This window comes from Populus euphratica, unplaced genomic scaffold, assembly GCF_000495115.2.
Source record: "Populus euphratica unplaced genomic scaffold, PopEup_1.0 scaffold28.1, whole genome shotgun sequence".
NCBI classification, from domain to species: domain Eukaryota; kingdom Viridiplantae; phylum Streptophyta; class Magnoliopsida; order Malpighiales; family Salicaceae; genus Populus; species Populus euphratica.
The window spans coordinates 38951-64222 of record NW_011499862.1 but is presented as its reverse complement, the minus strand read 5'-3'; the positions used below and the strand labels follow the sequence as shown (position 1 = coordinate 64222).

At 33.1% G+C, this 25272-nt stretch overlaps 3 protein-coding genes across 10 annotated transcripts; 2 read left to right on the top strand and 1 right to left on the bottom strand.

Moving 5' to 3' along the window:
- Positions 1-892: 892 nt before the first annotated feature.
- On the top strand, positions 893-4644 carry LOC105124955 (transmembrane protein adipocyte-associated 1-like). Its single transcript, XM_011025188.1, has 6 exons — positions 893-1290; positions 3010-3201; positions 3552-3714; positions 3809-3911; positions 4020-4101; positions 4237-4644. Exons 1-6 carry the CDS (start codon positions 991-993, stop codon positions 4312-4314), a joined length of 918 nt encoding a protein of 305 aa, XP_011023490.1. The 5' UTR covers positions 893-990; the 3' UTR covers positions 4315-4644.
- A 575-nt stretch (positions 4645-5219) lies between these two features.
- On the bottom strand, positions 5220-7608 carry LOC105124954 (acyl carrier protein 1, chloroplastic-like). 2 transcript variants are annotated; one of them, XM_011025185.1, is made up of 4 exons: positions 7468-7608; positions 6782-6895; positions 6027-6152; positions 5220-5559 (listed from the first exon to the last, which is right to left on the bottom strand). In XM_011025185.1, exons 1-4 carry the CDS (start codon positions 7516-7518, stop codon positions 5434-5436), a joined length of 417 nt encoding a protein of 138 aa, XP_011023487.1. In that variant the 5' UTR covers positions 7519-7608; the 3' UTR covers positions 5220-5433. The 2 variants fall into 2 exon arrangements, with proteins under 2 accessions (XP_011023487.1, XP_011023489.1); XM_011025187.1 differs by having other exon boundaries at positions 6027-6149.
- Positions 7609-14380: 6772 nt separating this feature from the next.
- VAP27-2 (vamp/synaptobrevin-associated protein 27-2) lies at positions 14381-19025 on the top strand. 7 transcript variants are annotated; one of them, XM_011025183.1, is made up of 10 exons: positions 14381-14527; positions 15509-15637; positions 16124-16194; positions 16295-16376; positions 17011-17126; positions 17204-17386; positions 17527-17567; positions 17667-18024; positions 18439-18516; positions 18628-19025. In XM_011025183.1, the coding sequence occupies exons 2-10, from the start codon at positions 15592-15594 to the stop codon at positions 18739-18741; spliced, it is 1089 nt and encodes a 362-aa protein (XP_011023485.1). In that variant the 5' UTR covers positions 14381-14527; positions 15509-15591; the 3' UTR covers positions 18742-19025. The 7 variants fall into 7 exon arrangements, with proteins under 7 accessions (XP_011023485.1, XP_011023483.1, XP_011023484.1 ...); XM_011025181.1 differs by having other exon boundaries at positions 17527-17617; positions 17681-18024; XM_011025182.1 differs by having other exon boundaries at positions 17521-17567.
- The last annotated feature ends 6247 nt before the right edge of the window (positions 19026-25272 follow it).

The window sequence follows — 25272 nt, the reverse complement described above, 5'->3', positions numbered from 1 at the left end:
TCCCTTCTATCCTATATTTTAGAAATATTTTTGAAAAAAATTAATTTTTTTATTTTTTATTTATTTTAAATTAATATATTTTTAGTGTTTTTAAAATATTTTAATGTATTAATATAAAAAATATTTTTTTTAAATCATTACCATGTATTTTAATATGAAAATTTATTTAAAAAATAATCATAATTATATTTTCAAATGAGTTTTATATTATATTATTTTTTTTATCATTCAATAGATTAACAAAAACCTCGAGGAATATCCACTTTCTCAAATTTTTTTATCTTTTTTTATTTTTTTTCTTTATTGTTTTTCTTCCAAACCTTTAAAAAAAAATATTAACACACCACAAAATCTTTAAGAACTAAAAGGATAATTAGTCCAAGAATTCTTTTTTATTTTTCTTTATGTAGCTTTTGATAATTACTTAATTTCAATGGTCACATTGAATATATTACGCGCACAAACCGTGAAGCTGATGGTGGAAAATATATGGTACCAAAAAAAAAACAAAACTAAAAGTTGTAGTGAAATTATTATATTATTACTATGGATTAAAACGATATTTTTATAATTATATCCCTCATTTCAAAAATCAATAGCTTGACTGGTGGGGTACTGTTGTCATTTCCATAGAATCCAATGACCATTACCAAATTTATTAAGGTTTGTTAAAGTATTTTTTTAAAATATATTAAAATTTTAAAAAAGAAATACTTTTAATATTAACGCGTTAAAATTATATGGAAATATAAAAACAATTAAATAAAAAAATAATTTTTTTAAAATATAAAAACAAAAAGTCCTATAATTAAATTTTATTTTTTAAAGCTTTTTTCACATAAAACCTCGATCTTGCTGCCAAATCCCTCTGGAAAAAAAGAAAACTCAGCTTCCATAGAACCCAATAACATAATTCTCCACAAAAATTCAAGATTAGGACTTTTCTTTAAAACCCAACCCCCCCCCATAAAGAAAATTTGTTAGAAAAATATGACCAATCTCCATAGAAAGGGGCTTGTGTTAGAAATCCCCTTCTCACAAAACCCTAATTCCACTCTCAATGAAGGGACCTTTGTTGGGTCAAGTGTCTATGACTGGCTCTTTGAATGCCATGGGTTTTTGCATAATGCGATTTTGATCTTGGCTTCTCTTGCTTTTGTACTTTATCTGACATTTAAAGCTAAAAAGAGCTTTAGGAAGCTTTCAAATGGGAGATCTTCTATTATGATTGCTTATTATGGCAGTCTCTGGCTTGTTAGCTTGCTTAATCTTGCTTGGTCCTGCCTTCAGGTTTGTGGGTTTCTTCAATTTAATGTCAAATGGGTTTTTTTATATTATTTAATTCTTTGTTTCTTGAAAGCTAATTGCATCTCTGGGTCTGATTTTGGATACCCATTTCACTGTTTTGTTGGAATCTTAATTGGGTCTCTAAAAGAGTTCTCAACTTTATGGGTTTGTTGTTGAATTATCATTTTTGTTTGTGTGTTTCTGGATTTTGTGTTGATATTTTTCGTTGCTTTAGATTTTTAATGGCATTTTACTTTATGGGTTTTCCAAATTAGTGGAAAGGTCAATGTTATTTGTTGCTGTTTTTAGGTTTGTGATCAAATTGTTTGTATACCATTTTGGATAAGCTCAAGATTTAAAAAGAAATTTAGAATGTGTTTGATTCTATACGCGTGACTTTTTTTTTTTAGCATCGCATCTATCAATGGAAGTAGTTAATTTTTTAACTTTGATTCATTTATGCATATTGTTGATGTTAGTTAAACAGAATCTAGGGATAATCAAAGTGGTAGGTTAGCTTTTCTTCCCTTATTGATTGCTGGCAGTTTGATCGTATCTCATTTGAATCCTTTCGGAGCTCTGGTATGTGTAGTTACCATATAATCTTAATGATTATACGGTTTATGTCTATTGTGAAATGGTTAACATTACTTGATGTGGTTGATCTTTGATGGTTCATAAATGCATAAAGTGGTGAATTTAGATTTCATTTTTTAAGTTGTAAGTTTTACTGTTTTATCATGGATCAATACGCATATGTCTATGTCCATTGTACATTGCCCTTTCTCTTCACTAGAGAAGCATAAATGTCAATTTCAAATGTTACAGATTCAAAAGGATGTTATATGGAAAGATGATATAACTTGTTTGCAGGTACCACAACAGTGGCCTTACTGTTGAGTGCTAAACTTTTTCAAGTGTTAATGACTAATCTCTTGGATGAGATTATCTTCTTGTGCATTGACGGTTGGAACTATAATGTAAGGTTGAGTGTGCTAAGTGATCATGACCAGTTACAAAATGAAAGATGCAATCTGAATTTAGCTGGCTGTTGCAACTATATTTTAGTCAGGTTGCATCTAGTATCTTTTTCAGGAGATGGTTGGCATGTTCATTTTCTCTATTGTCTGAAGTACTTCGCTTGAAGCTATCTTGTTTCATCTGATTCTCATTTATTATTGAACATGTAAATTAAGTTGAAGTCTTTTGAAGATCTGAGATGAGTTCCTAGATCCCAAGCAATAATGATACAGGATAAACAAAAATTCTTATTTAATGGTGCTCATATAGCTCTCCAATTTATGACCTTCAAAGCCATAATAAACAAAAATTATTATTTAATGGTGCTCATATAGCTCTCCATGTAAATTAACCAGACATGTTCCTTCTTAAGAATGCTTAAGTCTGCATGGTATTGTAAAATAAGATCAGTCAGCTTTTGCAATAATCAACCAAGTGATATTCATCTGTGTGTGTGTGTGTGTGTGCAAATGAGAATAATCAACCAAGTGATATCTGTACACATTTGTCCAAGGTAGTTTTCCATCATTGTCATTTGCAGATAAACATCTGTTAAGAACTATAGTCACCAATTAGGATAATGAAGATAGTGTAAATCCAGTTATGATAGTATAAGGCTTTAATCTTTGGAGCTTCTTCTTGCGTCTCCTGCCATGCCCTTTGGAAACTACAGTCAATTAACTTTTTGTTGTGTTGATTCAGGCATGGGAGTGCACTCCTGGAAAGGAATTAGCATGGAATATCTTATCATTGTTTACAACATCAGGAATGCTGTTTCTGGAAGTAAGCTTGATTGCTTTTTTATTGCAAGGAAATTATGTGGGTGGATTGGAAGATTTGACACGGCCCTTTGGTCTCTCGGCCCTCATTGTTGGTTTGGATATTCTCCTCAAGGTATTTCTTTGTTCCTGAAAACATCTTTCTGTTCTGTTAGTAGTGGCATTTTTCTGGCATTGCGAAAGATGCTACCATCAGTCAGGGAAGAGATGTTTAAGTCTTCTTTTTAATGTGTTGCATTGACAGTGAATTTAGATAATTCTTGTTCTCTATTTTAGAATGGTCACACAAATGCAAACCCCAACACCAATCTCAAGTTTGAAATGCCTGCAAAATACACTTGTCTGAGCTTTTTTGCTTATATAGAAAGGGAATGAATGATGCTGATATTTAATCTGTTAAAACCGTTGGCTCTAGTAAATTGATGCAATGAGCTTTCCATTTTGCTTCTTTTCCCCCCCTTACAGGCTCTTTACCTTTTTGGATTTGGGATTCCTTTGTTCATTGATAGCAGTGAGCATTCCCATCACGTGAAGTGGAGCTTGTGGGCTATCCACAGGCTTGTGCTGACTGCTATTTATGGGTTGATAATGTTCATGTATCATTCCAAGTGGAGGGAGAGGTTACCTGGTAAGTTAGTCTAAAACACGCATATTGGCAGAATTAATTTCTAGTCAATTTCAGAGCTGTTTTCATTTGACCTTGTATGTCTATCTTGTTACAGCAAGACCTGCATTCTACAAGTACATTGTCATTATGTTCATCTTGAATGCACTGTCACTGTTTGCTTCCGCGCTTACTGGACATGTGACTGGTTTTGGTTACTGGTAATTATGTACCAATCTCCTTATCACACTATTCCATTTAAACCTTTCTGTAACCGTGGAGTTTGTTCTCTAAGTGCTTTATTTTCCCTTTCGCTAAATTTTGTGCAGGTTGTACAGCACAACAATTGTATGCTACCATGCTTTTTACCTTCCTCTTCTGTATGTAACCTTTTTAGCAGACTTTTTCCAGGTAATCATAATCATTGGTCCAATTTCCGTATTTTCCAATTTTTGTTTATATTATTTATGTTCTTCTGTTTTTAACATGATGGTGTAAGATGCTAGAACAGTGATTAATTAGTGGTTGCTCCCTTGATGACCTTAGGAGGAAGATTTGCATCTGGAGAGTGTATACTATTCAGAGATGAAAGATGCTGGTTTCTTTGATGATGACTGGGATTGAAAATTACCACTGTTTCATCCAGAAGTATGATGGCCAATGTAAATAGAAGCATGCTTGTGGAAGGCATAAATTCTGAAATGTTAGAGATTTGATCAATTCTGTACAACTTGATCATTCATGGTAGATGTGCCACCTTAGTAAAAGGGATCTTTAGGGTTTGGATCCTTCAGGATGCTAATGGGCGCCTGTGAGCACCTGATTTTCTGTATTTGATGTCAACAGTGTATAATGCCTCAAGGATCTTTGACCTACTAATTTCTGTATAATAAGAATAAGCGGACCATGATGGGCTATTATGCCTTGGGTAGTACAAGATGTTGGTTAACGTTTGGCGTGGCTAACAGTGGAAGAAGAAGATTTTTCCTGTGTTCTATTTAGGGCTGTTTGGGAATGTAATTGAAATTGTTTTTTAAAAAAAATTAATTTTTTTTATTACTTGTTTTTTTAAAAAAATTATTTTTTTTTATTTCTATTAAAATTTAAAATGATTTATATATTTTGGATGTTTTGATGTAAAAAATAATTTTAAAAAAATAATAGATGTTTTGATGTAAAAAATAATTTAAAAAAAAAAATAAAAAATATTATTATTATATATTTTAATATAAAAAATTATTTGAAAAACACCCATCACTCTTGAGCCATTCAAGCTTTCGCCCCCCATTGGTCTCTCAGTCATTTCTTGGATTTATTTTCAGACCTTGATTACTTCAAGGCTCTGTATAAATTGGCTTTAACTGTTAGGCTAGTTAAAGCACCAGAGTGCACTTGATATGGCCTGTATCCCGGAAAGCGAATATTGGCCTACTGTCATTGACATCCATGGAAATAACCGTTGGCTCCTCAACTCGTTCACCCACCAAAGGAAAATGAAGAAGGAAAAGGAGAGGAAAACAATAATGAGATGTAAAATATATCATGTAAAACTTGATGCATTATGCAAGGAATGCGAAGTGTATAAAAACACAAGCTCACAACATAGAAACTTTATGAATTTTTCTGGACGAAACCAACAAAACATAATGGGTTCACAACAAGTTCGCCAAGCATTCCATCTATGATTGACTAACAAGAAACATGCGTGCAGGCTAAAAATGATCTCGTTGGATTGTGATTCTTCTAATCTTTCTTCTCAACGAGCTTCTCAATAAGATCAGCAGCATCCTGAACTGTTGCGATGCTTTGAGCACTCTCCTCTTCGACACTGATACCAAATGCCTCCTCAAGTCCCATCACAATCTCAACCTGGAAGAAGTGGCGAGTGATTACAAATCACCATATGCTAAAAACAACTACTTCAAGACTAAGATGATATTTTCAGGTTATTTCCTTGCTAAGGAAATCCCCAATGCAGAATAAAGATGGAGACAACACCTTGAACTCAAAAAACAAGGCAGGCAGGCATACAAACAGAACCGCTACTTTCACTTCTCAAGTTATTGAACAAACAATGTCTCATTTTCATCCATAACCATCACCTGACTGTCTCCCTCCATTCCATTAAATAATCAAAGCCCACATAGCCAGTGATAAGGGAAACAGGATAAACAACATAAACTTAGAACTAATTTCCATTCATACTTGATCTTTTAGGAAACAAAATATCTACTAATTAAGCAATCATTGAATGGGCGAGACAAACAAGAACCTTTGGGTAAATATTGTAATCGAAATATTTCAAAAGCAAACATTCAGATGTATGTGTAAGATACCGTATCAAGAGAATCTGCTCCAAGTGTTGAAAACTTTGATTCCCCAGTAACAGAAATCTCATCTGATAATGCCAACTGTTTCTTCACTATTTCACACACCTTATCAATTGTTTCTGGTTTTGCCTGCTAAATAGCATTAAAGGATAAATAATCAATGAATACAAGTAAAGAAATTCAACTAGCACATTTGCAAACAATCACAGACATTGGATCATCAGATTGACAAACCACATCATAGGCCTTGTAAAAATTAGTTGCAGCAGACGTCACAAGGTTATAGAAATGGGAGTATACCGTATTATTTTCCAAAGTTACGTGGATGAATAACAAAGGTAAACATCACATATACACATAGCATTTCTTTCAGGACAACTCATGTTTTATCTAAGGAGCAGGAAAATAAAGGGCGGGCACATTGTTGTTTTAATCAAGCATCTAGCTTTAGGCAATTCTGCACCGCTCCAATCTACATGAAATGGATGCTAAATAAAACCCTTAGCTATAAAGAATAAAAAAAAAACACTTAGCCAATATGTTCACCTTTACTAGGTTTATAGCATATTTCCAAAATCAAAATATATCAAACAACCAAGAAAAAATAGAAGGCAAAAGAAACAGTGAAGAACATCCAAACGTTGCAACATTTCAATCAAGTTTGATTTTCTAGAATAAATGTAACGGATCATTTCCCCTAAACAAGACAGTACAAGCGAAAACCATCAGATGTTAAGGCAGACTCAAAACAAGAAACATACAGCGCATGAAACCCGAAGGCGGCGAGCTGGCACAGACCGCAACCCAAAAGACAGGGTGTTTCTTCCTTGATTTGAAAGTGAAACTGGCTTCAAACCGGAGATCCTGGATGCAGCCTGTTTAACAAGGATCCAAGCACAAGCTTTAGGCAATCACCAATAGCATAAACAAGAAAGGGGCATAAAGCAACAGCCAAAAGAATCCTATGAACATAGAACAACAGCTATCACTCACACCCATCAAGAGATTTCTGCTTCATGTACAAAGCAATTGCAGTGTGTCACTATATAGCCCATTTAAAGATGACAAGAGATGTCATATCCACTATTAATCTCACAAGGACATCCCAATTAACAACTATATTTCCAAATGCATGTCACTCTAGTTAAAAAAGATCCAAACTTTGGATCCAAATTAACATTTCCCTGGACTACAAATTGATCACGATAATTATGAAAACAATACAGCGAAAACACTAAAACTACACTAAGAACAAAGAAAAACATTTCTTATCATTAGCTAAAGATATCTAGTCACATGCAAGGTAAATATCAAATAACAAAACTTCCAAGATCAAATCAAGAGCTTGAATTTAGCAACAGATCTAAAAACCAATCAAAAAAGAGAAAGAAGGAAAAAATCCATGTGCCCATAATGCAAAAAGACATTATACAAGTGAGCTTCATACCATTCCAGGACGAGATTGCATGGAGATCAAAGAACCTGTGAAGGCTGCCATTAGAGAGTCTCTAGAGAGAGAGAAAGCCTAAGCCTTTGAGTAGAGCGCGTGTGTGAGAGAGAGACGGAGAAAACTAAGAGAGTGACTTCGAAATACATTTGATAGTTATTTATAGGTGGTCTCATTTCGATATTGTCAAGGATGTGTGTGATTTTGTTTATTGCAAACTATACATTGACCCCTATTGATTCAAATTTATTTATTTTGGTCCTTGTAGTTTCTGTTTTCTATTATCAAATATGATGTTTCCAAATACACACGATATGGTATTGAAACGATAATGATTTACTCCCGTTGCTAGAGTTGAATTTTATTTTAGGCCTTTTTCGGAATCTTTTTATTTTTTTTATTTAAACAATAATAGTTTATATATTAAACTTATTTTTTAATATCTAAATATCGTTTATTAATTGTTGTGGAAAATTCCAAGTACTCAACCAAAAAAAATCATGAACAAATGTAGCATTTAAACATAATTACGATTAATCTTTGAGTTTATACACATTATTTTACTTAATTTATGTATTTGTTTATATAATATTTATTTTTTCTCTCTCCTTTCATATAGTTTTAAAGTAAATTTTAGAATTTTTTCAAATACCAATCCATTTTTTAAAAAAAAACACAAAACATTTTTATTTTTATGCATTTTCTAATAGATTTGATGAATAGTGGGATATTTTAGGAGTAAATAAGAGAAAAAAATTAAATAAATCAAGGAATGTGACAAATTGACCTTTTGAAAGTATTTAAAAACCAAGGCCACATTTCAATGATAGTAGAAATGTCATGGTAGAGAGAAACTTTAGATCATATGGACTAAAGTGAAATGTCATACAATCTATAAGGTCTAAAAATAATTGGTCCTTATATTTTCTTTTCCTGGGTATGCTAAAAGGGCGAGCTGGGTTAGAGAAGGGAAGCTCTTATTGGCTAGTAGGTAAGGGAAGTAGCTAGCCGTTTGGTGACCCAAGCCAGGTGGCGTCAGATTGTAATAGCCGTTGGATTTGCATATCTTTTATATATTTTTAAAAAGTTTGTTTATTTTTAAAAATATAAAATTTATTTTTTTATTATTTTGATAATATATTAATATTAAAAATTAAAAAATTATTTTAATATATTTTTAAATAATAAAAGGTGAGAATCTCACTTGAAACGAATTTCATGGCGATCCAGTGTTTCACGTGTCAATAAAATCGGGCGTAATGGGACGGTGGTGATGGGGACGTAAAAGATTTGGACTGATTTTGTAACATTTGAATTTCTTTGGGGAAATCTAATAAACACATGATTTTACAAACTAACGCAAGTAAATTTGGACTCTTAACTGATCCCAAGCCCATATTATAATATGGGCTCAATTGCATGAGTAAGGCCCATTGGTTTCGATAAGTTAGAGCCAACCTTGGATTGATTATATAGTCCGTCTGGGTTTGGAAAAGTTGGGCCCTAAATAAGACCAGGCCCTAGGTTTTCTTTGAACATCTCATTCTTTTGCTGCCCTGGAAAAAGGAAGAAAAATATGACTGCATATAAGGATTAGGTTTCATTTGTATTTGTCTTGCTTAAAGTATTTTACGATCATGTAATATTGTTTGGTGATGAGATATTGATTGTCATGGAAAAATGGTTATGATGGTAATGATAAAAATAACTGGATGATATTATAAATAAATTATTGTTTATAAAAAAAATTTAAATTGAAAATGCTTTATAGTAAATAAACTAAGTTTAAAGGTTGATTATAAAATATTTTTAATTGACTAGTTTTTTTGTAAAATATTTTATAAAAAAAAATATATAAAAATATCTTTCAAGAAAAAAATCTAGAAAATATTTTCTTGTAAAATATTTTATGCAACATAAGTGTGTTCTTAAACTCTTCTCCTTTTAATTATAGTTGCTAAATTTTATTTGGACTTGAATTGGTTGAATTGGTGTTCAATTCAAGTCAATTATTTTTACCAACATCATTCTAATTTTTAAAATTGAACTTAAATAGATATTATTTTAATTTGTTCAAGCTATCATAAATCAACTCACCAAACACTCAAATTTAAAAAGGTTAGTGTCTGATATTCAAAATAATTCAAAATAAAACTAGATTAAGATCATGATTTGTGTTGCCGAATCACCTAATTTATGTAGCTAGATCATGCTGAGATTCATATAAACTATAGAAAACCATACTAGCATTGAGTTTTTATTTCATTGCACTGATGTTTTAGACGATGCTAACTTTGATATTTTTTAAAGAAGTTCAAGACTCCAGTCAATTTGTTGAACCTGGATTAGAGGATCTTATAACCATGGCAATGACTGCAACTAAGCTCTGTTTGGGCTTGAATTAATACAAGGAACATGTTCATCTGCAGATCTTGCATGGATATCCTATAAGTTGAGATTCACCTCATTGTAAGCATATGATTTACTATAAATGATGAGTTCTCTCTGTCATGATGATCAGTTTGCACTGCATCCAAGGAGGATCACAGGTTGAGTGGTATATTGCTTCCATGCATGCCTTTGACCATTGCCTCCGAGCAGCTCGCCAACCACTTGTGTGGAGGACAGTGGTCCAGATCGGACCGGCGGTTGAAGAAGGCTCGAGAAGGAGTTTTCGTGAAGTTTGATCTTCTTTGATAAGAATATGGCCCAGTTCTTAAATTCGTGATGCCTCCTCTCAAGTTCCCACCTACCCAGTTGGTTTTATTTCGTTTTCAGGCTTCCATTTCCCACACAGTTATCTAGGCATGTTTAACCGTTGGATTTGGACCTTCATGTACATATCTATATAATTATTAACACTTTAATTGCCATTGATTGGACAATTAGAAGGAGTGCGATAGAATCCCTTAACTGTAAAAGCAATCGCTCAACTACTTACAAATTCAAAAAATTAATTTAGCCCTTTAATTGCCATTGATTGGACAATTAGAAGGAGTGCGATAGAATCCCTTAACTGTAAAAGCAATCGCTCAACTACTTACAAATTCAAAAAATTAATTTTTTGAATTACTTGAAAATACCTTTTTTTTTTATGTTTTTATATGCTTTTTATCTTTTAATATAAAAAAATAATCTTTAAATAATAAAAAATTATTTTAATATATTTTTAAATAAAAATATTTTAAAAAATAATTGCTACTATACTTTTAAATACCTCTCTAGATATAAATGGCTATATTATTGTTTGAGTCAATTATTTTTATTTATTTTTGAACCATTGTAATTAATTTTTATTTAGAGTCAACCTATCAAATTATTTAAATTTAACTAGGTGGAAATTTATAATAAAATTAGATCTCGACTCTAAATTATTATATTATCTAGCCAGTTATCTAAATTATTAAAATAATTTTACTCTAAATTAATTTCATAAATTGTAACAAAAAATGTATTTTTACTAAAAATAATATTTTTAACATTTATTTTTTTAACCTATAATCGTAAAATCTATTCCAGCATCAAATACACGCCTCACGGATCCTGCCATTTAAGAAATAAATAGCTTTGATAACTTTGTTGGGTATATACTGTATGCTTTTCATTTTCTAATATTATTTTGATAACTTTGTCTGATATATTTAAAATATCTTATTTTAATTTATTATGATAAAGTTAAGAGGAACTTTATTGGAGTTATGTGGACGCCTGCTTCAAATGGATTTATGTGGACGAATATAAAGAATTGAAAATTCTGTCTAATTAAGATAGAAATATGTATAAAAGACAGGAAATCTATATTTCAATGAAGGTTAATACGAGGAAAGTAATTTTTTAATTTACAAAAGAAGAGATCTGGACTCATTGGTCAAGGGTACAATTTAGATCCATAATTCAATTTTATTAAATTTAAATTTGTATAATTCACTACAAAAACAATTTATCTCTTGAATTCAATTCCAATTAACTATAGATTTGGTTCCAACAAGAGATTAGTCATTTCCATTTAACCATTTTGTACTTTTATTTGTAGATTATTTACTAGTTGCACCATTTATTTTTATGTTTGAATTAAACTGCATTTCAATGCGCTTAAAAAATATATTTAGTTTGAGAAAAAATATTAAATTAATATTTTTTAATGTTTTTTTTTAAAAATACTTTTAAAAAATACAACATTGCAAACACACATTAAGAAAACATTAAAGTCAAACAAAAATGATGATAAAAAATGTAAAATCATATTTGCAAGGTTTTTTGTTGTTGTGCTTTAAAAATATTTTTAAAATATTTTAATGTACTAATATAAAAATAATTTTTAAAAATAAAAAATATTAATATTAATATTTTTTAAAAAACAATAATAAACTCTAAGATACATCCAAAAACGAGAGATTACAAGTACAAACTGTGATTGCAATCACCGCCTCCCCTCACGTGGAACCTAATGTTAATGAATGCCTCTCTCTCTCTCATATAATAATAATAATAATAATAATAATAATCATAATAATACTAATAGTAAATGGGTGCCCGCACGTTCTTCGTCAAGAACAATAGATTCTCTAATTTTGAATCAATGCGGAGTCAAGTACTGCAGAGGAATTCCCCTTCCCTCTCTTTCTTTTGCTTTTGACCATTAGAATAAGATTAAAGGTAATTAATTCTTTATTTAAATCTTGAAGAAAGGTTATTTCACTGTGTAGTTCACTGCTTCTTAATATTCCTGTAGAAGAATAAAAAATGATGATGAGAATTAATATAAGATTCTCCAATATATTGACATAACCTATATTTAAGTGACTCAATAGTTGACCCGCGACTTAATTAATAGATTTAGGTTGACTTAACTATATAAATAACCCAAATTAGTATTTTTTATGCTTCTAATCTGCTTGAGGTTTGGTTTAAAGTATTTTTTATTTAAAAATAAATTAAAATTATTTTTTTATTTTTAAAATTATTTGTAAGCACCAAAATGATTTAAAAATATAATTTTTTATTTTAAATAAAAAAATTTAAAACGTAATGTAAAACATACTCTTATGCAACAAATCCCTCAAGCAATATAAATACTTAATTGAGGTGCATCTGGGATTTATATATCAAAGTATCTAAAAACGTGCTTCGATTGTTTTTTTTTTTAAACTTTACACGACTATAATTATTATTTTTTTCTTAATTGAAAGCAAGAAATATCCTTAATTTAGTTTAAACATCAATGAAGATCAAGTCTCTAGCTTGAACACATCAAGAACACATCTCAAACACTGTCTCTGATAGATGTAGAACAATTTAATAAATTCTTTTGATGCAGAAAATCTCTCTCCCAAAAGCAGCTTTAGAGGAAGAAAGTAAGGGCAGCACCACTGCGTGAAAAGAAAAGGAGATTGACTTTACCATGCTTATAAAGAACACCTGCAGATATAAAGGAGAGAAGATTGGAAGCATCGTTAAAATCCCGCGCGGGATACCGAGTTCCAGAGCTTATCAAGAATGTTGAACTCAGTGGGGCAGACGCTCAGCATTTTAATTTAAAAGTTCGTATTCGCTGCATGGAGATGGAAAGCAAGCAATTATCATGGAGTGGATGCGTATTGTGACAAGAACATGTCAACAAGGCTCGAATGCTGGCTGGATTCCATTTAGGAATATATAAAGAGCACAAAAGATGAAAACCCATTTCCTTTTCTGGAGTTTCTTCCCTGCGAAGGAATTTTTTTTATTTTATTTGATATTATAATATTGAATATTTTTAAAAAGTGTTTTTTTTACTTAAAAATATTTTTTAATTTTTAATTATAGATACTGGTACATCAAAAATATTGAAAAACATAAAAAAATCAATTAGATGTTTTTTTAAAAGCCAAACATGTTTTTTAAAACACGTAAAAACACAATTTCAAACCCAAAAGATTTGTTTATGTATTTTAAAAGTATTTTTAAAAAAATATAATTTTTTTAATTAATATGTTTTTGGTGTTTTTAAATTATTTTAATATTTTGATATTAAAAATAATTTTTAAAAAATAAAAATTATTATCAACATATATTTTTATATAAACAATTATTTAAAATATCACTATAGATAAATTACTAGACAATAAATGGTCATGACAACATATATTTTTATATAAATAATTATTTAAAATATCACTATAAATAAATTACTAGACAATAAATGGTCATGATAAAAATGGTATTCAAATAGGTTACTTTTTCAATAAATGTTCTGTGCCCTTGACGTACTAAGATCATTATTAATAAAAACGTGTATCATGACTCAATGATTTTATAAAATAAATATTTTATAAAATTATTTTTTTATTTTTATTTTCCTGCTTTTACAGGTTTTTTTTTCATCTTGAAGAGAATAATTTTCTTATTTTATTTTTCATATCCAATATTATTATATTTGTTTATATACAAATAAAATAAGTTTTAATAGCTTTTTAGTAAATGAAGACGTAAATAAATAAAATTAAGTTTTTTTTATCCCAATAATAGCAACTCATAAAAACAGGCCAAAAAAAAAATATTTAAATCTGAACACGAAAACACGAACTCCCTGACCTGCACCAGCCATTCCCATGGCTTAAAAAAGAAAAAGGCAAAAGGAAAGAGGAAACGGCCGGTACAACCGCTATCAGTCTATCAGCGCCAAACCCACCAACCCAACCCAATGACCCTCTCCTCCTCCTCCTCCTCCTACACGTACCTACGTATCTGCAGCACAGAGACGGTTATACTACTTTAACACAACCAACTCCACCACCAACGCTCTCTCTCTCTCCCCCACTGTTCGTTCCAACGCAAAAACTTAGCTTTCACTCCCAATATTAATAATCTGCAACACAACAGCAGCAACAGCAGCAGAACTCTTCTCTTCTCTACTCTACTCTACTCTAGCAGCAGCAGAACTCTTCTCTTCTCTTCTCTACTCTACTCTACTCTACTCCATTTTAGATCACCTAACCAAATACACACTCCTTTCCCTCTCTCCCTGTCTCAAAAGAATTTCTAGGGTTCATCTCTCTCTCTCTCTGTCTCTGCGAAGAAGGTGTGGAAATTTCTCTGTTTTTTTCTTGAAAAATCATTACTACAACGAAATAAAAATCAAATCAAATTAAAAATAAATAAATAAACGTTACTGACACGCAATTCACTAACTCTCTTTCCTTTCCCTCCCCTCTCTCTTTCTTATAAATTCACTTTCACCTCACCCCTCCTTTTCCACCCTCCCTCTATCGTTTTATGCTGTGTCCAGTGTCGTTTTGACTCGTTTCAGTTTGCGAGTGTCCTCGACTCTGTTTGTTTTCACTCCATCGGAGAAGAACACGTTTCGGTTTTATCTTTTTTTTGTCTTTTTTTGTTGCAGTTACACGCTATTTAGAGAATCTAAACGGTTTTTTTGCTGTTACACGCTATTTAGAGAATCTAAACGGAGTCGTTCCTCTTGACTCGCTTTGATTTTCTCAGTAGTTGATTTGGGCTCTGTTTTCAGTTTAAGCTCTCCGTTTCTACACTGTACGTCTCTCCGATTCAATACGCTGTTGTGTTTCTGAGTCGATTTCAAACCGAGTCAACTACGACTCGAGTCGATTTCAATCCGAGTCAACCCTGTGTGTGTAATGATTTTGATTGCGATCTGCGTTAATAATTAAAAAAAAAGGAAAACAAAAGAGTCTATTGGAATCGGTACTGATTCTACTGACTGAGATTTTTGTGATTTTTTTTAAATTTATTGCTATTTACTTTTGTTTTGTTTTTAAATTGGTGATTGAACAATCCGTTGATTTATATTGTTGTTTAGTATTTGATTAAAACAGGGGTGGTTCATGCCATGATTATATGACACTGCTATAATTTATTTATTTATTTATTTTTGATCATGTGAAAATGAATCAGAAAATGGATATTGAGCATAAAAAACTACATATTATATTTAAATAATAGTGTAGGTGTATAAATTGGGGACTTTTGGCATGCGGGTTGGGTTTGATCTGTATGAATACTTACTTTTTCTTTGGGTATAATGCAGAGAAAGAGGAGCCACAGGGCTTTGGATCCTATGAGGTTTGCTTTTCGATTTTGATAGGAAAAACAAAAAGTAAGGAAGAAATCATGACACAGCTTTTGGAAATCCTGCCCAAGGAACTCAAATTTATTTGTGAGTAATAATCATTAATACTATTAATACATACATGGCCCCATTTTGTATTATTTCTTATTCTTGGAACAGTGATGTATGGTTTTATACTTATTTTCATATTTGAGTTTCCTTTCTTGTTGACTGTTAAAGATATTTTATGCTTTCTTTGGTGGATGAGAATAAAGTTGGTGAAGGATAATAAAATGGTTTATGAATTTGTAATTGCATCCTTATTTATTACCTTCTCTGTTGTGGATTTTGCTCATCGATGGAGAAAAAGGTTTACCTCCGATGCTTTCGAAGATATAAAAACCATCTCTGCTGGACTTTGTTTTTCAGGACTGGAAACAAGGAAATAATCATTTTGGGGTTTTCTTTTTTTAATTAAAAGAATTTAAGCGTGGCTCTGGGAATTGCTTATGTGAAAGTGGAAATTATACATGTAATAGCTGGCTTGGTTTGATTGAACTTTAAGCTTATGGCATGCGATAATGTTTTCTGTAGTTGAAGTGAAGAAGCAAAGCTCTTGCTCGATACAGCTTACCAATAACACCTACCACAATGTTGCTTTCAAGGTTTGAATTGTATTTTGCTTGATTTTGTTTGAGACTCTGCATCTGTGTTTCGAGAGATGTAATGCTGGAGGGTAATATCATTTGAGCTTGTCATTGGCAGGTTAAAACAACTTCACCTAAGAAGTACTGTGTGAGACCAAATGTTGGCATTGTCGATCCAAAATCAACTTTTGAATTCATTGGTAAGCGTTTCTATTTTTATCTAGCTAATTGAAACGACATCCTTGTGAAATACTGAAAGCATGTGTTTGCATGCATGCTCGCATGCTAGGCTCTATAATACATTGAGTGTTCTTGAGTTGAAGGTTCAAGTAGCATGGACTTTGGACTGGCTGCTTTTAAGACTCTGTGGTTATCATCCGACCTCTGCTGTTTTGTGTTCTGTTTTTCTGCTAATTTATCCTCAATTCAAATGGACATTGTTATTGGATGAATTTTAGTTTTGATCTGGTTTATGGGACATTGATTCTTCCTATGAATTTGCATCTTTGCACACAACTTCTCCTGTCTTGATTGAACTGTCGATTTTAAAAATGAGATTGGAAGGTAATTTGGCTTAGAAACTATAAGATAAAGGGCGGTAATTCAACTTGTATGATGCTTGAGTTGTGAAACTTGTGAAAAGAGGGTAATGAAGCTGTTTTTTTATTATAGTTTGCACTTATCATTGCTGTTTCACTGTTGTCCCCCTTTAATTTCATTCTATATATCATGTGCTCCTAGCTCTTTCTGCAGCATGTAGTTTTTAAGCAGATGTTATTTTCTTAAGTTATAGTCTTTCTAATCCCCTTAGCTTTGGTGTTAAATGCTATGCAGTCACAATGCAAGCTCAAAAGGTGGCTCCTCATGATATGGTGTGCAAAGACAAGTTCTTAATCCTAAGCACAATTGTTCCTATTGGAGCAACTGAGAAGGACATCACACCTAGCATGGTAAGTGGGATGGAGTTTTACATTTTACTTTGAATCTCTAGTTTGGTTCGTATGATTATTGTTTGTTTTATTGCCAGTTTGCTAAAGATAATGGCAACCATGTCGAAGAGGTCAAGATGAGAGTGGCTTTCATCAGCCCACCTGAATCACCCGTACTATCACCAATTAATGGAGTGCTTAAGCAGGGGCCTTTTTTTGAACCTTCTGTGCTGAACGATCATGTGCAGAATAGAGATGAAATTCTCACTCCACCACAAACGGTTAGAAAGTTCCTTCTGAATTGATAATATTGGCATTACTTAGTTTTGTAGGATTGAACATTAATGTCCATGAATTCAGTTTGGTGTATTCTTCCGTTTTTTTCCTGAGTTTTTCTGATTCTTCTCCGTATTAGCATCAGATTGCCAAGAGTTCAGAATTCAAAATGACCAATGGCCATGAATTCAATACAGCTAATGATGTAGAGTTGAAGCCAAACAAGGATGGGATTCGTGATCAAGAGCTAAAGCCAAAGGATGGTATTCATGATCAAGAGTTGAAACTCAATACAGCTAATGATCAAGAGCTAAAGCCAAAGAAGGATGGTATTCATGATCAAGAGTTGAAGCCGAACAAGGATGGGATTCATCAAGAGTCTGAGCTGTCAAATGAGAAGGTTTGGCTACCAAATATAGATGTTGTCGTTGAGAAGGAGTTGAAGCTGGAACAGGACGAAGAGTTGAAGCAAGACAAGGATGCCAGTAGCATTGAGCACTCTAAGCTAGCGGATGATATGGAGTCCCCTTCTCTGAAGAATGAGGAAGTCATAACAGTGAATGCTGTGCAGGAGCTGAAGTTGGCCCGTGATATTGAGGAGATGAAGTCAAAATTGCATGTACTTGAATTAAAGCTAAACGAGGTTAGTCTTTCTCACAATCTTCCTGCTCAAGATACTGCGGCTCTGCATAAAATGATAATAATTCAACATATTTATGACCCAGCAATACACTATTCTCTGGCTCTGACTAGACACACATGTGATGTGATTTTTTGCTGTACATCAAGCGCGTGACTTCTGGATATCTCTCTTTTTTTTTTTGTCCTTTATTTCTTGTTTTAAGAGACATGAAATTGCACTGCCTTTTGAAAACCATTGTGGCAGTGGGTCCCGTTCTTTATTTCGGCATTTTGAAGGATAGGTGGCCACAATTATCTTGTGAAAAAAGGGCGAAAATCTTACTGGGACCGCCTGATTCTGATTTGTGGTTCTGGACATTCATAATAATTGACTTGAATACAACGTCTAATAGGGCCACTTGATGCTCCTGTGCAGGCCGAGGCTACTATTTCGAAGTTAACAGAGGAGAAGAGACAAGGCAATCAAGAACAGAAAATCTTGCTAGAAGAACTAGTAAGTTCACAAAATAGGCTTCTCTATCTAATACAAATATGCAATCTTTTGAGCTGTCTCCGATCCTATATGAAATTTACTTTATGATGGATTCCCACCTTTCATCGGCAGGATGTATTGAGAAGCCGGACAAGCGTAAAAAGAGTGTACGTGGGATTCCCGCTTCTATTTGTTCTTATGACTGCGTTCATCAGTATCATGCTTGGATACCTTTTACGCCGTTGAATACTTAGCCATTAGAGATACCTTGTCCAGGTTTGTTCATAGCTAGAACTTATAAAGGATGGAAGACAAGCATTCACGCTATAAATGCTGCAAGGAAATACCAGGGGACTAGTTATGTGTGTCCAAGTTTTCTTGCTCCTTGTGCCCTCTTTCGGGGGGATGCCTTCAGGATGTCTGTTTGTTGCCTTTACGCACAAAACGAGCAACAATCGAGCGTAGAAGAGATACCTTTTATGGATGCCTAATAAAAACACAATAAAAGACATTATTACTGTGTGTAACCACGAAGAAACCGCCTTTCGAAGTTAAAAAAAAAAAAAAAAAAACTCCTCTCTTCAGGTTGTGTTATCTCCATTGCCTTATTAGGATATAATATTTACTCACATCCCAAAGAATAAATTGAGGAAGACGAAAGGGACAAACATTCAAGAAAGTCCTCAAAATTAGAGTCACTAATCTTGTGAGAATGCAGATTTCATCTGAGCATTGTCCTGCCTCGTTATAAAAGGTATTAGCTCTTGCGTAAGAGTATCAAATCTCATGTAAGAGTATCAAATCTCATGTCATGGCTGTGTATTTTTATTTAGGAATGTATTAAAATAATATATTTTTTTAATTTTTTAAAAATTATTTTTAATATAGTAAGTTTTGAGGACTACCGTGTTCCAAAATGGTCCGTACATGAGGCCTGTAGCATCAAAATCATAGCTTTTGGAAGGATAAGAAGACCCATTTGATCACCACAGGCATGTTCAAGTGCCTCGTGTAAACCCAGATTTCATGAGCTGAGGCCGACCAAAATCGGTCACCATATATTCAGAAGCTTAGAATCTCGTCTCCAAAGGCAATTAGTAATTAATAGCGATGACTAATTTGGTAAGCCTTAGATTATCATGGGTTACATGATCTATGCTAGATAATTAATACCATTAATAATAATAAACTGAGTTTGCATGGTTATTAATTACCATAACATGTATTATTCTCGTAATAGAGAGAGCAGTGCACTAATATTTAGTATATGGTATGTGACACGCCTTTTTAGGATTAATTTTAGGCATGAGATTATTAATTAATTACATTCTGATGTAGGATTATTTACTTGAGGCCATTTATTTTTTAATTGTTTATTAAAGCGAAATATTACTATCTTCTTGAATTAAAACTTTGGTATAAAGTTGAGTTAGTTAAAACTTTATTTTAATCAAAATCTTGAATTTATACTCTATACTACATTTCTTCTTCTTCGTCTTCAAAAAAAGAAAAAAGAAAAAGAACAGGCGGGGTGTTAATTTAAGTTATTTTTACTAAACATATTTCTAACCTAAATAATTTTTATTTATTCTTGGTATAAATTATTTATGAAAAATAACTCTTAATTAATTATGATTTAAAGCTAAAAATCAAGATTCTTACACGTGTAAACAATTAAGAGTAAGTGGACATGGATGGAGATTTCCTTAACTTCGATGTTTTCTCCTGTGAATCATGGACTTTTCATTCGGTGAATAGGCAAGATGTTTCCATGTTTTAAGTCCATGAAGGATCGTAAACCAGAAGATGAGGCTGTGCTTGAGAGAAACAAAAGAAGATTGATGGAGAAGACAACCCATTTGCTTGGCGGCAGAAGTAGTGATCCAAGCTGCTTCTTATTCTCCAAGGAAGAACTCAAAGAGGCAACAAATAACTACGACTCAAAGCAAGTTTTTCTGGATGATGGAAACTTTAGATTGTAAGGGTTTTCTGCAAGGCCAGCAAGTAATTGTCAAAACGTTCACAGTAAAAAATGGGCTTGAATCTTCTGTTCTGGATATTATAATTTCCAAACAAATGAATGGCCACAGTGCACTCAAGTTGGTAGGAGTATGCCTGGACACTGAAATTCCTATACTGGTTTTTGAATCCTTCAAGTCCAGTGGAACTCTTGGTGATCGCATGAGCAATAGAACACCAGGTTTTGAATCTCTTACCTGGAAACATAGGTGAATATCGCATTTCATTTAGGTTGCTCGATTGCGTACTTCCGCCTTCAACTCCCTCGACTCGTTGTTCATGGCGGTCTTAAACCCTCAAGTATCTTGCTAGACGAACACAATGTTCTGGTGCTGACTGACTTCTCATCATCAAAAATTATATCCCACAAAGGTCATGGTCAGAAGAGTGATGTTTATAGCACTGGTCTACTGATCCTTGCACTTCTGACCGGAAAAGAAGTATGTGATTCTACTCCGATTGAAAAGTCTAGCAAGGGATACTATTTAGTGGATCATGTGAAGGAATGCGTAATGAGTGAGAGGCTTAAAGAGATCATGCTTGACCCCATAATTGTGGTTGGTAGACCACTTACAACAGAGAAAGCAAAGGAATTGAGAGATTTTACACTGCTTGCTCTCGAATGCACCTGTGACCAACTCCTGGAAAGGCCAAGAATCAGCGATGTGGTAAACCGAATCGGAGATATTGAACTTGCTGCACTGGATAATAAGCATTGCTAGTTATCTAATTAATCTCAATTCATGCAACTCTTATGACTTTTATCTAAGCTTGTGACAGAGGAACCAGAACCTATGTTCTCAAAGGCAACAGCAATTATATACTTCAGTTGATAAATGTTTCCCTTGTATAACTTCTTATGAACTTGATCTCTAACAGGTTAAGTGGAAATTAATCCACTTTAATATGCTTAATTCTGGTATGGAATAATGGATTTAATAATAGAATTGTAGGAGGTCAAGTTATCAAAGAATTGGTGCATGACAGTGTAATACCAAGATCTTCCTGAGTAATGGCATTAGCAATGAAACAGTACTGATCTGCTTCAGTGGATGATCTGAATTCACCTGGAAAATTGAGAAGCCAAATTTTTTGTTTTCCTGTAATCATCTGGAAAACTTGTACAGTCTGCATCAGATAGCCTCTTCAAATTGACATTCACCTAAATCAAAGAAAATCTTTGCCGATTATCTTACAGGCATTGGTGCCAATTCCTCTACTTTTGACATTCACAGTTGCTCGTGTTGTATTATAGTCAAAATGATAAGAAACAAATATATATATATATATATATATATATATCCTAAACCTAACAAACCCTAATTATAAAAAACAAGAAATAAAAAACGAAGAGCTCAATGCGAAAAGTTTCTTCCTCCTGCTTAACTTGGCGTCAAGTTTTTCTTCCACACACCCTTCTTTTGAATATGTTCAGCCACGAAGAGCTTTATTAAAGCAAATTTATATCCTCCAAGCAAGCAATAGCCTTCATCAGCTGCATCAGTTCTTGACTACTTTGCTCCTTCACAAATTCCTCACTATAGGCTTTGATAACATCATCAGAATCTTGCTTGCCCTTAAGTTCCAAGAATTTCTGAAGGTAAGCAATGATCTTTGAAAGTTCCTGCGAGGATACATTAGGGAGGGGCACGGAAGAGTCAGCAGTAAGGTCATAAACAAAGTTTTTGACCAAAGTTATCTCCTTGGCCACAGCTTCTTCCACCTTGAAGAGCTTCTTATCAGAAGAAATCAATGTGATGGTACTCATGGTTTTGCTTACTGGGGGTTTGTTTTTGGAGATCGGAGAATAGCTTTTTCTTTGTTGATGTGAGGTATGTACCTTTGTTGAATAAAAAGAGTGTGGGAGGAGTTCTCCATGTATGTATGGGAAACACTGATGTGATCTGTTTTCCCAATCCGAAAAGGATTCTGATAATTTTAGCTATTTGTAGTCTTTTAGGGTTTTAAATCCTTGTAGACGTACGGGTCTTTCAGGGTATTTTTTTTAATTAACAACATGATTTTAATTTCCCCTACTTTTCTTCCTATTAGCTTTATATATATATATATATATATATATATGGAGTTTAGTATGCTCACACCCCCGCTTTCTGCTTCATTATGTAGAAGACAACTGCATAAAAGAACTTGGTGGAATGCCCCGAGGACTGAGATAGTAAAACAGAACTAAAATTGTTTTATGTTTTTTTTTTCTTCTTTTTGTAATAACTGTTGATGTTAATTATAGTTAATGTCAATCAGTTTTGATTGGAACACGGTTTATATTAACAATTCCTGCCTTTTCCAAGCCAAATATGCCAATTTTTCTCGACACTGATAGACTCCACGGTCACCAGTAGTACCTTACAACTTGAAGAAAGGAATAGGAATGCTGTTTCTTCCATTTTCCTAATAACATTGTGCCAATGTCAATCTCGTTCTAATGATTAATAGTAAGATTGGGTACTAGGTATTATAAACTTAAACGTTCACCTCTGAGCTACAAGAAAGATCCTTCTAAGAATTTAGTACATATCACCAACTTATGAGAGCCATCACATTACAGCCTGAATGTGTAATCAACATCATCACATTTCAGGTTCTGCAAAAGTGCCTCCACAATATCTGGGTAGTTTTCCCAGACTTTAGATCCAACAAAAAACACGAGGTGTCCAAAATTATAGCCTGAATGTGTTACTTCGTTATGAATGTCAAGGTCTCTTTTCTGCCTTTTCCGTATCATTTTCTTGAGAATACTGGTGCTGTTGACCTCTTCTGTCACAGGTTATCTGCTCTTCGAGATGTCGAATTTTATCCAGATATTCAGCCTGCATTGAACAGGCAAAATTTTTGCGAGCATTATGAACCTCAAAAGCTACAGCATGGGAGGTTAGAGTATTGAAAAGTAAATGCACCCCTTCACGCTCTCTCTTTCAATGACACATTCAAAAAAAAAAAAAAAAATCTTTTTTAGTCCTCCAAAGAGTTGATATACAGCGTTCTTTGATTATGCGGACACCTTACACATAAATTTGACTGAAAGGAAGCTGCCATTAGGTATGAAGAAACATGGAACTATCAAAATGGTTAATTTTTCTAGAAGCTGTGGGATGAGCTTATGAATATAGGAACCTACATATTTCACAGATTCAGGAATTGGGTATCCATTTGGCCATTGCAGTCGTGAAATGCAACATCCCATCACTTACCGGTACTTCAAAATCATATGGTGGGAAAGGCAACTCCACAACCTCTCCATCCATACCATCTTTAGTGCCAGCGCTTGAGTCTTCAAGAACATCATCCATCACTTCGTAAGTTGGAAGTAGTGGAATTACATGAAAGGAGTTTGCCTTTGTTTTTTCATACAGCTCGGTCATTTCAATGTCAGAGCTGGCATCTAATTTATCATATCTTAAAATTCTCACGTCAAAGCTACAAAATGATAACTTAGTACCGAATTTGGAGGTCCCCTGCTAGGAATACCAGTCTTTGAAGTCTGTAAACTTTGTCAGCTGACGCACTCCAGGAGGCACCATGCAAAGCCTGCTCCAGAAGCAAGCAGGGGCCTTGCTCTGTTTGATTCTTTGAGATGCAACGAACTTAAAAGTTTTGGATTCTAACACAACTTAGCAGTAAAAGTAGACAATTGAGAACTAACAATCAACATCTTCAAAATCCAAGTGGAAATGGGTGAAGTTATATTTGTTACCTTCCCCTTCACAGCGAGACCTACTCGATGGTTCTCAGGATCAATTAAGCAACAGTGGAGTGCAGACAGCAGTACAGCTTTTCTTTTCCCAGAAGCGGTCACTGGGCTTGTAAATGGTGACAAGAAACATACTGGGATTGAGTGGATGGATGAAATATTCTTCATCTTCCACTGACTGGGAAGCCAATCCATCGCATTCAATCGGTTATATCTAACTCCATGGAAACACACCTTGTGGAATTCTCTTACAAAGGTTTTCATAGGATGCAATCCATCACCCACTCTTCCAGAAAAACTTCGATTTTGACGTTTAGGGTTTTTTTGGGTTGTTACAGAAAGTTCGATGTCGATATAGGATGCAAGAGAGAGACTCACACACAGAGAGACAGAAGAAACTTGTCGTTGTTGCTGAGAAGGTCTGGCGGGAAAGGGATGTCTGAAATTGAGAGAGTCTTCTTTGTTGGGAATCTCGATTTAGTCCCAAACTTATAATCTCCTTATCAATTAAGTCCAAAGCCTATAAACTTTATCAATTTGATCCCAAAAATTTTAAGAAATTCTTAATCATTTTTTTTTTTTTTATCTTCATCATTTTAGTGATGTTGGAATTAAGAGCTTGTCATCGATCGTGATCATATACATATTTATGCATCAGGTTATAATTAATTATAAAGCGAATTCAAACAGTTACACCAACAATATATCGGAGAACAATCATTTAATTTCAGTATATAGAAGAATTAATTAGTTAGCTGATCTATGAAGCAACTTGAACATTTAACAATATACTAAAAGGCGTGGGGAAAGTACTGTAGCTTTCCCCACGCCACTTCTATATAATAATAATAATAATTGTTATTATTACTATTATATTATATTATATTATAAGTATAGTATATACTGCTCTTTTTTTTGTTTTTATTTTTTTCGTTTTTTTTCCCTGTTTTATTATGCTTTCATGGCTTTTTTCTGTTTTTGTTTTTTTAATAAATATTATTTATTTAATTTAGTTTGTTAATGTTAAATTTTTTTATTTAGTTATCAGA

Excerpts from the sequence above, each read along its gene's own strand:
- LOC105124954 (XM_011025185.1), bottom strand. The coding sequence starts at position 7,518 with ATGGCAGCCTTCACAGGTTCTTTGATCTCCATGCAATCTCGTCCTGGA. Across the intron at positions 6,153-6,781 it reads GCCTTCGGGTTTCATGCGCT|CAGGCAAAACCAGAAACAAT; the intron begins GTATGTTTCTTG and ends AATGCTATTTAG. Across the intron at positions 5,560-6,026 it reads GAGCAGATTCTCTTGATACG|GTTGAGATTGTGATGGGACT; the intron begins GTATCTTACACA and ends CACTTCTTCCAG.
- VAP27-2 (XM_011025178.1), top strand. The coding sequence starts at position 15,592 with ATGACACAGCTTTTGGAAATCCTGCCCAAGGAACTCAAATTTATTT. Across the intron at positions 16,195-16,294 it reads ACCACAATGTTGCTTTCAAG|GTTAAAACAACTTCACCTAA; the intron begins GTTTGAATTGTA and ends TGTCATTGGCAG. Across the intron at positions 17,127-17,203 it reads AGGACATCACACCTAGCATG|TTTGCTAAAGATAATGGCAA; the intron begins GTAAGTGGGATG and ends TTTTATTGCCAG.
- LOC105124955 (XM_011025188.1), top strand. The coding sequence starts at position 991 with ATGACCAATCTCCATAGAAAGGGGCTTGTGTTAGAAATCCCCTTCTCA. Across the intron at positions 1,291-3,009 it reads TTGCTTGGTCCTGCCTTCAG|GCATGGGAGTGCACTCCTGG; the intron begins GTTTGTGGGTTT and ends GTGTTGATTCAG. Across the intron at positions 4,102-4,236 it reads TTTTAGCAGACTTTTTCCAG|GAGGAAGATTTGCATCTGGA; the intron begins GTAATCATAATC and ends TGATGACCTTAG.